This window comes from Pinus tabuliformis, chromosome 5_1 (genome assembly GCF_031772625.1).
Source record: "Pinus tabuliformis cultivar Carrire ecotype Pingquan chromosome 5_1, CPIR1, whole genome shotgun sequence".
Taxonomy (NCBI): Eukaryota; Viridiplantae; Streptophyta; class Pinopsida; order Pinales; family Pinaceae; genus Pinus; species Pinus tabuliformis.
The window spans coordinates 633,507,876-633,523,230 of NC_142305.1; the positions used below are offsets into that span (position 1 = coordinate 633,507,876).

At 39.8% G+C, this 15,355-nt stretch overlaps 1 protein-coding gene across 6 annotated transcripts; it reads left to right on the forward strand.

Moving 5' to 3' along the window:
• Positions 1–5,474: 5,474 nt before the first annotated feature.
• On the forward strand, positions 5,475–14,323 carry LOC149166549 (U11/U12 small nuclear ribonucleoprotein 25 kDa protein-like). 6 transcript variants are annotated; one of them, XM_089432670.1, is made up of 5 exons: positions 5,475–5,774; positions 5,855–5,951; positions 6,054–6,153; positions 12,737–12,872; positions 13,670–14,323. In XM_089432670.1, the coding sequence occupies exons 1-5, from the start codon at positions 5,651–5,653 to the stop codon at positions 13,690–13,692; spliced, it is 480 nt and encodes a 159-aa protein (XP_089288796.1). In that variant the 5' UTR covers positions 5,475–5,650; the 3' UTR covers positions 13,693–14,323. The 6 variants fall into 6 exon arrangements, with proteins under 6 accessions (XP_089288796.1, XP_089288798.1, XP_089288800.1 ...); XM_089432672.1 differs by having other exon boundaries at positions 5,480–5,774; positions 12,771–12,872; positions 13,670–13,900; XM_089432674.1 differs by having other exon boundaries at positions 5,481–5,774; positions 12,801–12,872; positions 13,670–13,900.
• Positions 14,324–15,355: the final 1,032 nt, after the last annotated feature.

Consider the following 15,355-nt stretch of genomic DNA (forward strand, 5'->3'; position numbering starts at 1 on the left):
GGTAGGGCCAATCATAAAACACTATAGATCTCGTTGATTCTAAGGAGGAGAAGGCTTCTCCACTTGGAAGGGTTCAACTAAACAACTATAAGCAGGGGAAGGAATTGAGGTTTCAAAGGCTGGACGACTAACCGAATGGATGGCAGTAGGAAACAAAGAGGGTAGGGAGGAGTCAAGGTGGACTCATAACCCGGTTCCGGGCCTTGGGAAGTTCAAACATCTTTCCTTAAGTGGTCACTAAGAGCTAATCCCTTTTGTACCTGCCTAAATAAGAAGGTCAATAGGTCCACGGCAACCCCTTCGAGGGACATACTTTCCCAGTACGGCAAGAGCTCTTAATAGGAGAGCTCGAAAAAGAATGCATCTGAACAAGGCTTACTCCATTGAGGGGCTTTTAAGCCGTGAGAGTCGTTTAGACAGACTCTAATGGTTGCCTAAAGCGAAGGTGAATCAGAGCTCTTCCATCTGAGATTTCCTAAGCGCTGCTCACTCGATGGGAAGCCTTTACCTGGTTTACGGATCAGATGGATGTAGGGGCAAGGAGGTTGATGAATAGTATGCGAACTGTAGGCCCCAGGGGAGTGGTGCCAAGGAGACACACTGTGCCAGCCAATAGGGCAACACCAGTGAAAGGAGCCTGGAGATGGATGGCACGGTGAGGTCAGACCAAGTGGGCTTGCTTTAGGCGAGACACAAAGGCCAATAGAACCAACAGCACCTTGGTGGGGCATACGAATCCTACCCTTGCCCTTAAGAGGGGTTGAGGAAGATCTGAGATAGATGGAGATGCTACCTTCAGAAGATATCACTTCGTTAGTTATGGGTTAGTCGTCTTTTCACCAACCAGTGAGGACTGCCTGGATTAGAATATGAACCAGATGGGAAAGTAAATCTACCCTTCGGGGCATGAGTTCGGGGGAAGGATAAGATCAGGGTGTAAGTAGGTAAGTTCAGGAGAAGGAAGGTAGAAAGGGAGCACTTTGTGACAGCACTTTGTAGAGTCAGGTAGTGAAAAGAGAGCAAGCTCAGGCGAAGAAATAGGTGGTGTTTTCTTTCCACCGTGAAAGAGAGACCTTCGGGGATATTTAGCAGGTCATGCCTACCCTTCTACAGTTAACCCACTACGACACTACTCGGGGGGAGCGTTAGCGTCATTAGAGACAATACCATTACATATATACGCATGCATACCTGCCTCTCCTCAACTTCACAGTCGAGTGTGACCCTTCCGTATAATAAAGAAGTATGAAACCTTGAAATAGGAATGCGGAGGTTTTTGAACTTTTAGCTCCTATTTTTCCACTATTTACCCACCCACCCCAATCCCCGGAGGTTTTCACATATTTCGATGGCGGCCTTAACAGTCGAGAGTTCGGCAGGCTCACCCTACCGGGCCTACCGGGCCTTTGGTTAAGAAAAGATTTTTTAAGTGATAACCTGATCTTCGACAATGCATATATTATATATGTAATTATGCTTTTGAACTTTCTAAAGTAGGCATACTGGAAAGAGCGTCAGCAACCACATTCTTCTCACCTTTCACATCAAAAATGTCGAAATCATAAGCTTGAAGCTTACTTACCCACTTCTGTTGCCGATCATTTAAGTAACGTTGGCCCAATAAAAACTGAAAACTAGTCTGTTCACACCACAAATCTTCCACAAACTCAATATTGCTTGAACTTCTCCGAAGCATGCATAATGGCATCATTTCCTTGTAAGAGATAGAAAACTGTTCATTTTCTGTTCTCTAGTGGTTGGCCCTTTTGCATAAGCACAGCTCCGATCCCCTCACCTGAAGCATAACACTAAAAAACAAATGGTAGTGAGAAATCGAGAATGGTAAGTACAGGGCATGAGCACATCACATGCTTGAGCTTATAAAAATCTCTATTAGCTGCATCACTCCGGCTCCTTTCTTCGTCATTTCAGTTACGAATGCCTCGTATATAAAGGCATTGGGTAGATAGCAGAGGCACAGGCGAAGATAGAGCCCGCAGCATAAGCTACAGAGTACGAGTCACCAGTGGTAGAGACGGTTGCATTTGATCGAATGAAAGCATCAGTAGCAGATTCGGTTGAAGCGGTTGAACCACCACTAGCAACAGAGATGGAAGCGAAGGTAGGAGCACCACGCCCATCGGCATCATAGCTACCAGCGGACCTGCACTATAATCAGTAGTTGGTAAAGGCTTTCATTTCCAGTTCAAGTTTGGGATCGAGAGTCTGTAGTTCCATTCCAAGGTGCATATCAAGGTGCATATCCATACTCTACGCCAGTAGATCCCGTTCCACCCACGGCATAAATATAGGCCGTCCATGCAACCTTTACCTTAAGCTGGCTGGCTTTACCTTTGCTTCTGCCGGATCAACTTCAATTGGTGAAGCCCTTGCGTGCTTCTATGCAGCCTTAACCTCTGTTACTAGCTCTCGATATAGAAGGTATGCATGCCGCGGACCAGGAACTGCGTATGCATCTGCAAGTGGCTGTGCTCCTGCTGGTAGGGATGCTGGGAGATCGGTAAACTGAATCTTTCACTAGCGCATTGGCCTTTACCTTTGCCTCTGCGGGTGAATATACTCGCTTTGGATAGGCATCATCTGTTACTCAATCTGCTGTTGGAAGCTCTGGGTCACCCGCATCTGGCATATGCTAGCCTGTTCCAATTTCATACACATCCTACCTTGTTCCGTGTTTTAGTACATGCCATAGTTATGGGAGCTGGATAGGGGGCGGAAGCTCGTGCCAGGTCGTAGGTAGCTCCGGGCTTCAATCGAGGGGAAGAGGTACCGTAAGGTCGCTCGATTGCTAAATAGAGGTACCGTTCCATGAACCACTCGAAGAAGCAAAAGAGAGCGCTGGGCACTCTACTGTGTCGACATGGGGAACTAGAACTTTATGGAAAGAATCCGTGAAAGTAAACCTCTTGTAATTGCATCTGTAATTGGATCGTAGAACTCACGTTGGATCAAAAAGGGCACAGCCTACTTTACATAACTCAGCATAAGCGGATAGTACGGAACCATTCTTGACACCATTAGGTGCTGGACTTGCGGGATCAACTTCAATAGGTGGCCTAGCATCCTTAACCCCCGCTAATGTTTCAAGGGCCAAAAGCTCGCTATCTGGAACAGTAACATCATGCTTGCTTAAGCAGTGGTTAGTCTAGCATCTCCTACTTTCGAGGCTGACTTCGACCTACTTTAATGACCTACTTCCGTTTCCAACTTCTGTGTACTTCCATGAATAGCACAGCACTCCTTCCATCATAATCATAAGCGGAAAGCACAATTCCTCATATATAGCATTAGCATCATAACCATTCAAAGGATGGGTCTCCGGACGACTGGTCAGCAGAGGTCTCGTACAAGGTACCTAACGTCGATTGTAAGGGGGCCAGCCTTTAACTGGAAGGTGTACATCTAGGGCAAAAATCACTGATATATTAGCTATACGTCCTGGCTTTACAGTACCTGAGACTACTGGAACCTTACTTCGTCAACATGCACTAGGTCGGCTATTCTACTTATTGTCTCCCCTGTCCCCTGTACCTTATACTAATTGGGGAACCATAGATGCTCTCGAGCCTTCGTCTATGCCACTAAATTGAGTTTGGACCGGGTCATACGTACCGTTACTCTGGATCTGAGACCTACCGTCCAGTCCTTATCAGTCAGTCAGGCAGGTTGTAGTAAGCCTGGCTCTGTTTCTCACACTATGGTGGGTGGAGGAGGGTTACCCAAGGGTTAAGATCCGGGAGTGTGAGCAGTACGAGCCGAGAGGCTGCTTCAATCCCGGCTAATGCCTTTGCTCAGTCAACTTCATCTGCTTTCTTCACTGCTCCCTTCGCTACTGTTGGGCCTAGTGTTTGTGTCGTCCCGTCATACCGTCCCGTTCGTGCTGGGAACTCCAGGTGTGTTGTCCCGTGCCTTGCTGTGCCATGTCCTGTTAGTTTCGATCGGCAGGTAGGTTCAACTCATGGGGGATCATCAGCTGGGATCATCGGTTGGAATACTTGGCTCAGATACAACGAAGCTCCTGTCAGTGCATCATATCACGATCCTCCTGCGACTGGCCCTGTCTCTATGCCTCTTCTAGTGGCTTTGTATGTGCTACTTATGCATAGCTTTGCAATGATATTCCCTACTCTTGACCACTATTTACCCACCCACCCCAATCCCCGGGGCCCGGTAGGACCCGTTAGGGGGCTCACTATTCATATGGTGAGGGTGAGCCTGCCGAACTCTCGACTATAAGGCCGCCATCGCCGGATGAATGAGGGAGATTTCTCGCTCTCTACCCGCTGGCAAAGGATGAAATCTCGACATCCACTCCATCCGACGAGCTCCGGGTTCGAGTCCCGGGCAACCCAGATCAAATAAAAAACATTTAACCTTTTTTGCATTCATTCAAAAGCTCTAATTAATTATCAAAACTCACTCTAATAAGTACTATTTTTTGAAAACAATAATATACATTTTCCAAAATACTCCACTTAAAACATTTGAATTTAATTATCTTAATTAATAAGTACTATTTTTTCAAAAAAATAAGATACATTTTCGAAAATATTCTACCTAAAACATTGGAAGTACAATTATCTAGTTGAAATCTATTAAAATGTATTTTTTAAAGTTAATACCATTTTATCAAGAAATGTCTTAACAATACACTCATTAATTGTCAATCCAAAATCCCTTGTAAATTTATTATAACATCTTAACTTTCACTTTTATAAAATATAATTTCTAAATTATTTATTAACATATAATTTAATGATCAATTAATTGGAGTTTAGTTTACCAACTTGAGTTTAGCTTTTAATATTTGTATCTCTCATTTATATTTAACAAATTTTATTAAACCAAAATAGATTATCATATTAATTAATAAAAAATTATATTATATATTTTAATTTTAATTAATAATTTATATTTTAAATTATAATTTAAGATTTCATTATTTATGAGATTTTGATAATAATTTTATTGATTAATTGACAAAGATAAACATATCTTCTTCTTTAAATTCAAACATAAAACCAATGATAAAATTACCTATTTACTTAATTTTAAGTCATAATCAACATTCTCATTGATACCCTTACCAATATTTGGGCTAATAATAATAATAAAATTACCTATTTACTTATTCTTACCCATGTTTGAACCAATAATAAAATTACCTATTTACTTAATTTTACATCATGATTAGCATTCTCATTCATACCATTACCAATCTCTTGGAATTTGGGAAAAAAGAATCGACTTTTTTTCTTTATTTTACGTTAATAACATAATCCTAATTAGCCTTATCATTGGTAATACCAGTCCCCCGGAATTAAAAAAGAAATAGATACCTAATTTGGCCAAAAATAGCAACTAATTTCATCCGAGGAAAAGCATAAGATGCAATCCTACCACCTTGACTTTAAGGTTCCACCTCAACACTTGGTCCCCTGAGCCCACCAAAGCTAGATTTGCTTTCACCAAAGCCGATGGGGATAAAGCTGAATACGAAAGAAAGATGGTATTCTTCTTTGGTCCGAAATTATATATTTGTGTATATATGATATTCTCCTTGCATGGACATGGCTAATACAGCATACCGTTCATTGGCACGGCCAAGTTATTCGTTTTGGTGCCCAAGATGAAAGCCATAGAAGCAGCAGCATTGGGGGCTGGTGATGAATCGCCCCTGTTAGCCAAGGAAGTGGAGTGTACTAAGGCTTCAATTCGCCTATGCATTTTCAGAATGGATAAAACATCGTTTGGTAAGTTTTGAGCATACATTAGATTTAGCTTTGGAGTTGCAGATGGGTTTTAGAGAACTATTGGTTGAATTCTATTCCAGAGGTAAGTGTGCCTGGAACAGCTTCTGTTCTTGAACTAAAGAAGGCCATTGAGGAAAAATTCGGCGACTCGCAGATGGAAGAAGGCAAGATTTCCTGGTACAGATACTGAATATCATTCTTCCCAGCCATGCTGCATTTTGTTTTTTTGTCTTACGAATTGTTGGGTTTTGAGTTTGAAGAATTGGGTTCTTCTTGCAGGTGTCATGTCTGGGGAAACTTCTGCTTGGCCTACGATGATCAAGAGCTTATTAATGACGGGTCGTTATTGAGCAGTTTTGGAATCAAGGACAGTGATGAGGTATGCATCAAATGCTAGCATTTGAAGATTGTGGATATGGGTTTGGATTTTATTATTAAACCGAGTGTTTTGATTTGGGCTTTTTGGCTTTATAGTTTCAGAGCCACATAATAGTACATGCAGTAATTACATGGATTGATGAATGAATTCTATGCCATTATCCTTCAGTTACTGTTACCTTTGTGTGAAACCCTAAAGAAAAAGTATTACTCAAGCCTTACCCTGATCAATTAGGTTCGTTTTCTTTTATCTCGAGTTGGCGAAGGTCAAGTTAAAACGTAACTCCATGCTTATTAGGCAGCCATGTTCTCACCATGATTTTGGGATGTTTATAGTTCTCTTTGCTGGAGGATCGTTTCCAAAGACAAGCAGCTAACAATTAAACAACCGAAGCTCATCCTTGTAGATTGCTCTGCTCGGGTGACTTATGCTTGAAGGTTATATCAATCTTTCTAAGTTCCAACGGTGGTAAGTATGTTAGCTGAGCATAGTTAAGGTGAGGGAGTGCTATTACAGTGTTTCAGGGTTCGTTCTCTAACACTGTTAAGCTGGAAAGTACAATTGCAGTCTATTCAAATGGCTGTCATCCGTTCTCATAAGTGCTAGGGCCTCAAAGCACAATAAGCTGCAATAATTCGCATACCTCTAAAATTGTATTGGTCAGCAAAAGGGCCTGCATGCAGGGTATATAAACCAAAATCAAACCACCAATAAAGAAGCCACTGTGAGGAATACAAGCCTCAAGCCTGTGCCATACCAAAACTGTGCACTACTATATGGCCCTTAAATGCTGTTTCGATCATCATCGTCTATCCACTTACAACTTAACTGATAGGAGTCTCAGTTATCCAAGGCACTCTCTGAATTAGGTTGCAGAGGTTTCTATCCATTGATGTACCTACTTGTATCTGTTGGGTATTGGAGATTTCCCTTCTACATGAAATGGGTATAAATTTTAAAATTAGCTCATCGTCATGATTCAGCCATTATTTTTCAAGATGGACAGGGAAAAGAGTGCCAAACTTTTCCTTCCAAACTCCATCAAGCTGGGAGTCAAAACTTCAGCTAAATGTGTGAGCATGGATGTCCTGATCACCGAAATCAAAATTTTCTATGGATGAAAAATTCTATAATACCCTGGTTTTGACTAGTGAAATGTATTAGATCATATTATGTGTAAAATGTAAATGCATGGTTATAACGATGAAAGTGAAGCCACATGAACTTAAATAAATGACCTTGTTTGTAATGTTCCTAGTGTGAATTCTGAGTGCAGAGTTCAAAGGCCTGACTAGTGAATGGCTAGGCATGTAGATGCTGTAATTATATTTCTATGGACCGTGTGGTCGAATTGCCAAGGGGAACTCAAGTTATGTAAATATTAATTCTGGAATATAATATGTAATGGTCAAAGATGGCTGCGGAGAGCATGAGATGGGCAATGATTCCACCAAAAGGGAAGATGAATGGAGGCCTAAGGTAAAGTAAACCTCTATTTTTAAGTTTCAGTCTAAGATCTCATCTCTTTTTCCATCATATGCTTCTAATGAACCCATCCACCTCCATTGACTTATAAACTAATCATTGAATGCATGTAGAGGTTTGTGGGGAAGTATGCTCTATAGTTATTGGAACATGGGCTGGGTATAATCGTTATTTGAAAATGTAAGAGTTTCATTTTCCCTTCAGAAGAAAAGTCAGTCATCATTCCCTCAATTCACTCACTGTCATTCATGCTAACATTCTCATTTTCATGTTTTATGATTTTCATGCTGTCTTCTTCCTGGTTAACGATGAACTGACCAGGAAATTGACTAAATCAGCACTGTGGAAGGGGAATTTTGTAGACATTGGATGACAGAGATACATGTCTGTAGTTGTGAATAGAGGCTGGGCCAGTTAGGAAGCCTTCACCCACCGTGTAATTGCTGCTCATTCGATGTTTTAGAGCCAAGTGTTATTTGCAGCCTTCTCCCACAAGGCATTCAGTAGATTGGACTCTTTTCTGTCTACCCCGAAGAGCATTGGAAGGGAAGAGCATCCCAAGGGACTGCTGAACAGAGAGAAGATTTTCACTGTTTTGTGTAGCTTAATGGAAGAGAGTGCCATGACTGTTTGATGGCCGGATGAGATGTCTAGAAGCAGATTGGCTGATCCATGAGAGAAGTTGGGTTGGGCTGAGTGAGCTTGAGGCGTGTAACTTGGTACCTTTGCTCTGGTGGCCTCATAGTTTGGCTTGGGGTGGCATCTACATTGGATGCCTATGGTTGGGTGGAAATTTTCTTGTATAAACATAGGGCTTTTGTCTTTGTTTATGAATCTACAATTGAATGTTATTTATTATTCTGGAAATATATGCGTTCTGCTTGTTGTGTGTAACAATATTCAATTTGGGTCACAGGTATTGTTTGCCGTGAATTCTCGCTATCTATGCCTACATATTCCAATTTCTGCTGCATTTTATAATTTTTCATCATGCATGCACTTAATTAATTCTAAGCTTCCGTGAGACCTCTGTTGGGATTATGGTAAAATAGTCTCATGAGGGCTGGAATTTTAATGTCCAGTTTAGTTTCTACTTGTCCTCTCATTGGGAGTGCTGGCTGGGATGCCACAAATTCTCAATTGATGGGTTGGACCCAGCCTATTGTAATTTGATGAATATCAGAGAATGCATGTCAAGCTTTATTGCTGATAACGGGGAAATTGGTGGTCATTGTTTAAGTGTAGTTTCATTAATTATTGATACGGCAGTATAAATGGTTCCCAGTGTAAAAGCCCTCCATCTGTCCGGATATATACAAATTTGAGGATTAAAATATATACAAATTTGAGGATTAAAATTTAATACAGCATAAAAAGTAAAACATCCTTCAAGAAATGAGGAAGTGTCATGTGGAACAAGACATAAAACCTCGACCCTCTTTCAAGATGGACTATATAACAGCAGTGGTGGAACTGCATACAGAGATCGAAAACAGGGGACAAATCTGTCAACAAACTACAATATCCATTTTGCATCAATATGCCTGTAGCACCAACTCACTGAGGATTTGAGGGCTTATCCCCAGTCACTTTGGTTGAGCCAATCAACCATACTTTTATCACGAGTTTCTTTCTCTTGGTCTCAGATGTTAGGAGAGACAAATATCATCTCTCCATAGCTCTTTCCAGGATTACACAGCCAGGCCCCTTTTGGCCTCAGGAACTCTTCGAATGGAATTTTCAGTGTTTGCAGTGGTTTTCGACATAGTGGCAGTTCGAGGTAGGGATGCCACTTCTCCCCTCTCTGCCTATACTTTTATTTCCATTTATGACGATGATGTTGAGCTAGGGTCTTGAGTCGCATAGGATTTTTTTGCTTTGGTTTGGCCAATCTCATGATCCTTTCAATCTGGTATATCTTTTTTACTATGATAACATTTTTTCATACAGGAGTGTTCTAGACTCTCCCTTAGTCGATTGTACTCTCTAGTCCTATTGGCCTATTCCTTGGTTATTTGTGGACATCAAATTTATCCTATCTAATTTTATCTTCACTTAAAGTTATATTATGGCTTGAAAGAACTGTATGGGCTACAGACCGAACAAGGCAAATCAGAAATGAAGTAAGAAGCTTAAATAAAGTTTACTTGAGCCAATGGGAAAGACCAAGCACTCATCTTGAACTATGAAAAGTTAAAAACAATTGGTCATCTTGATACAGATAGTGAGATTGAGGAAACCTCTACTTCTCATGGTGTGGGTATCTGTTTTGAATTTCGACATTTCTTTGACTGTGAGAGAATAAGAGCAGAATGCCTCTTTTATATTGATGCCTAAAACCAGTTGCCCATATTTTGAGTGTGTATGTAAAGGACAACTCTCATACTTACTTTGGATGGTGGGTTTTATATTTTGTATTTCAGCTTTGTTTGATATGGGAACCGAATGCCTCTTTTACATTGATGACTGAAACGTGTTGCCCATATTTCAACATTTGTCTGATTGTGAGAGAATGGGAACAGATTGTCTCTTTTACATTGATACCTAAAACCTGTTGTCTGATTGTGAAAGAATGAGAACAGAATGCCTCTTTTACATTGATGCCTAAAGGCTAAACCCTGTTGCCTGTGTGTTCTTGTTTGATGTATTCTCTACACCTCATTGAGATTATTTTTTTTTTTGGATGAGAGCACTACAAGCATAGATAGTGCTGCAAAGATAGACTAGAGGCTTCCATCTAGTCAGAGTTAATTTAACTGTAAATGTGTCAAACAGTTCCATCTGAAGCATACATTTATCCCTGTGTTGTAGAGTTCACTCGGCTAAGTAGACATTGAAATTTAAATTTTATTCAATCATTAATTATAACCATAATAGGGATTAGGTTCAACCCTCTGGTTATTTTTTAAAGTTGTGTTAGCTGTATTTGTATAATTATTCCTGGTATTCCATGTCAATGTGTGTGTACCTTGATAACCTTCCTGTTGTTTTTCCACGGAAATGGAGTATCTAGGCTAGGGTCTTAGAATCTCTGACACAACGAACTCAAATGCTACAACAAACTACTTTGCACAGTGGAATAAACACAGAAGTAAATCAACCAGTGCACAAATAGAAAACTTTTTGCAATTTTTCAATCCAACTTCGTTGTATTAACAAACTTTAATAAAACAGTCTAGGGCTTCCATACTATGGATCATGGCCCTCATACAATCATTGAGAAAAGAATACAAACTAGGGTTTGGTGTCAACAACTATGACAATCAATCTACCCTGAACAAGATACCAACTGACCGACTACCTGATGTAGTGCACTTCACAGCTCCACTTGGTCGTACCCTGAACACATTTGCTAGTCCTTCTGTTCCCAATCTGCAGCAACACCAATGTGCCTCTATCAATGAATCCTGCTCTTTTAGGTTACTGAACACGGCTCCAATCTATCTGCCCTCTAGCTGATCATTAGTCCATCAACGAATCAACACATAGGGTCTTTTTATGAGTTGTTCACAACTCCGTTTGTGAACAACTCCTTAGCTGCCCACCCGCTGCTCCTCAACACTTAGGGATTTCTTCCCACTATTGCCTTCCTGTGCTGCTCCAATGAAGACAAACCTAGGGCATGGAGGCTGCCCACTTTCACTGTCAAATGTCCTTCTCCAACAGTCAACTTGGGGCTGATTCATAAGCCTAATTAGGCTGCCATTTCTTCCTTCAAGGGATCAACCACTAGGCCATTTCACTTCTGCCTCTCCTACCAAATTTGAGCTCCTTTACAAATCTGGACTTAGGGCACACAAGGACACCTTTTTGCTGCCCTCCAAACAGTCCACAAGTGTCCTCCCAAAACCATTCAAACTAGTTCTTCATTCACTAGCAAAAAAATCAACTTAAGAAGACAAAAGCATACCTCTTCTGCCTGAGATGCGACTCTGTTCTGTGACCCTGATTCTGAGTTTTTCGGCCCACTGGTTAGGGCTTTCTGTGCCACTGCAACAGCCCTCAACTAGGCCTCAAAACTCCTTCAACTGTGGCGTTGTCCTGTTTCCCTTCTGGCCCAGCCTCTTCACTGTGCTTGGCCTCCTTCTAGGCTGTTAAAACAGACTCCAAATAACTCAGAACTGACGTAAACTAGGGCTCTGTCCAGCCTGAGGTTACACATAAACTCCGCCTGCTTAAACAGAGATGTAACAGCTTCAAACTAGCATGGATTTGGCTCAGAATTTCTCCTTTTCTTGCTGGCTGCCCTCTCCAATAATTCGACCTGCTGTCATGAAAAAATAGCACCGCAAACAGTCCCTTTTCCCTCCTTCGCTAGGCTTCCTTTGGCTGCGGCTATCACAGAAGTATCTCCTTGGGATTTGTCGCACTTTAGATGTGAGAAATGAGCCTCCACGTTTCTCTTATTTATATGTTTTGAAGGGTGTGCAACGTCTAGCCCTTGAGGGCACCTTCTAAGTCTAGGCCGAACCTTCTAAGTCTAGGCCGACATGAAACTATTGTTGCAAGCCCACACAAACACAAATGAATTCATCTCTCAACCTACATGGCTTCTCTTGGTGGTTGAAGCAGCCCCTTGCTCCTCTAAGGGTGCTTGATCATCTCTAAGTGCGAAATCATCAAAACTCTTCTTGGTTTCACACCCTTTTGTGGTGCCAAATCCTCCACAGCCCTGTACCCTAGCGTTTGGAGTACCTCCCAAGCTACAAATCTCAACACTTCCCCCGGCAAGATTTACCTTATTTGGAAGAGAACATCCCACATTGAAGCATTTATCCTTACTAATCTTGTTCTGAACAAGTGGATAGAAGTTTTGTGCTATTTTCAAAGGCTTATGTTTTTGTCAATCATCGACAGAAACTTGATCCACTGCGTTCATCAGCACAAATCCTAAATCATCTTTATTTGATAATTCATCGACTCCCTTATCTCCTATGTATGTTGAGACCTCTATACATGTGCATCCTATTCAAATCATGCTGCAAGGTCAATATGCCAATAAATGTCTCATGGCTTTATGAATTCTCAAAGTTGCATTGCTTGCAATGAATGATTGTTCAGGACTGCTATGTTTATAAACTAAAGTTTTTTATAACAGATTTTAATCCAATATTCCTTGCTGGGATTGATAGAGCTTTCTTTTGTACGGCATATGTCTTCAGCAAGTCAACGGGATAAACTTCATCGAAGAAAGCACAGCGCATTTGGAGTACTCAAAAAGAAGTATGGACTTGGTAACTTATTTTTTCATTATTGTTTATGCATTCTTTTGCATTTTGAATAATTCTTGATCTTCTTCCTCCGTATCAAAAAATATATGACCAATCATAGAGTAACCCTTTATGTCAGTTTTACCCAATTTAAATTTTCATCACAAGAATCTATTAAACCAGCATAGATCCATCTTAGCTCTGGATATATCAAGTGTGTAGAGGGATCAAATCTTTCAAGGTGTAAACATTTTCTCAAGTTTTGCACTCAAAAAAGAGGTTTGCACCTTGAAAGATTTGATCCCTCTCGGCGCTTGATACATCCAGAGTTAAGATGGCTCTACGCTGGTTTCGCTGGATTTCCTTTTTTATATATGGAATTGCATCTGTCTCTAGCATTAAGATTTACCAGTAATACTCATATGGTCAATTTTTGGTTGTGCTATTTGTTTTGTTGCATCTTTCATTGGCTTTTAGTTAGTGAATATTCATGTTTTATTTTCTTCCGGATTACTTGTATGCTTCTATTGAGGGAAATTCGTTACCTAATCCTATCATTTGGGTTTTAAAAATACTTCTCAACATCATTAAAAATTATTTTTTATCATTGTGTATATTACGATAGGGAAAATCGTTAGGTTTTCTGTAATGCATAATTGTTGACTGCTTGTTAGGTTCAAGCACACCTAGACCTCTTCAATCATAAACCAATATAATATTTGATGGGCCATTTCCAGAAATGGTATAAAAGTTAGTGTGGGCTAAGTTTTCAAATCTACGAAGATCGTTCTGTACTTATTCTAACATATTCTATTTAACAGGTCTTCTGATCGTGCAAACATGAATGGACACACAACGCTTACACATATTGAGCTCCATTGGACACGCACCATAAGAACGTGGTTTATCTATACAAAACTTTGGATTGTTGGTATGAAAGCAGATCCAAAGAATGTACATCGAAGGCACTGAAACATGATAAATCAAATGATCCAGAGATGTATATATATGTTTAAATGAGTAATTCACCTGCTTCTCTGAAATAATAGATATTTACGACGAGTTGTTTCACTCCACTCCGATGACACAGAGTATTCTGTGGACAGGATGCTGGGATGGGTTTAGCCTAAATTCAACCACCTTGTTAGCTCTATAAGGGTTGATGCAATTTTCAGGAGAGACGAGACAATTTGGGTTCCATTCTTTGAAATTGCTTGAGCCAGATGTAAACTAGTTCAATAGATATGTGACAAATAGGATTACAAGGAGCTGGGATGGGTCATTAAAATTATGACTAGTCATCAATGGTATGGAAAAATTATTGAATGTGTCAGTATCTATCAAGTCTGTAGTGGTTTGGTCTCTCGGGACTGCAACATATCTAAAAAATATAGATTGTAGTTTGCACTGTACATGAAGCATTTGGTGGTATATCCAGGCAAGAAACTGATAAATGAATTCTCTTTGTTTGATTACGGTTGCAATCTTTATCTGAGGAACACTGCTAGTTTCGAGTAGAATTTTGGCATTAATTATACTTATTCTTGTTCAATGTTGAACTAATATTTAAATGTTTAGGCTCAATCCCTCCTATCTCCTCTATACTAAATTATAAAGAATTAATATTTAAATGTTTACACTCAATCTCTCCTATCTCCTCCATACTAAATTATAAATTATCCTTAAAAAATTTTGTTATATCTTTTTTTAAACTATAAATTAAATTATAAAAATAAAAACGTAAATAAATCTCAAAAACTAAATGGTTATTTTTTTCTTTTCCCTTTCAAAAGGGCCGCTAAACTACACCTACATGATAACGAACACACCAACATATGCAAGGGTATCCGGTGGGGGACCTCATTTTAAAGCTTACTCAATGTCTTATGCTCGCCCGCGTGGGGGACCTCGTTTTAACAAAGCTCACTCAATGGTTTATGGTCCACATGCTCCATAGCCACAGGTTGGCAAATAGGTCAAATGCTTCATTGGGAACATCTGTGTGTCTGTTTTAGTTGTTGATGTAAATGTTTTGTGTTGTGTTAGGATTAGTGTTGATCTCATGATTTTTGGATACGACTTATGATTTCCCCTCATATCTGGGAGATGCTTTGAATTTTATTTATTTTTTTATAATTTGTGAGTGAGTCTTAATTAAGTGGAATTATTTTTTAGAAAGTTGTGATATTATTTATAGATTTATCATTTTAGTTTTAGAAGTCAATTTTTTGATAAATATTAGAATATTAAAGTACTGTAGTGAGTAAATAAGATAGTTGCCAAAAATTCGAATTTTTTCTAACACATTATTAATTTTTTTTATGGAAATGAGAACTACCTATTAATTAAAAAAAAGCGATCCTATGATAATATTAAACAACGTACATCATGGGCAAAAAGAATAAATAAAGCATAAATATACGAGAGAATATTTCTTAGTGAAAATCAAGATGAGATGAGACATATACAAAACAGAGAGAAATGAGAATATGCTAATGCAAAAGGCA

Bases quoted from the DNA above. Each gene is read 5' to 3' on its own strand.
- LOC149166549 (XM_089432668.1), top strand. From the start codon at position 5,651: ATGAAAGCCATAGAAGCAGCAGCATTGGGGGCTGGTGATGAATCGCCC. The intron at 5,952-6,053 runs GTACAGATACTG...TTCTTCTTGCAG, and splicing joins GAAGAAGGCAAGATTTCCTG to GTGTCATGTCTGGGGAAACT. The intron at 12,862-13,669 runs GTATGGACTTGG...TCTATTTAACAG, and splicing joins TTTGGAGTACTCAAAAAGAA to GTCTTCTGATCGTGCAAACA.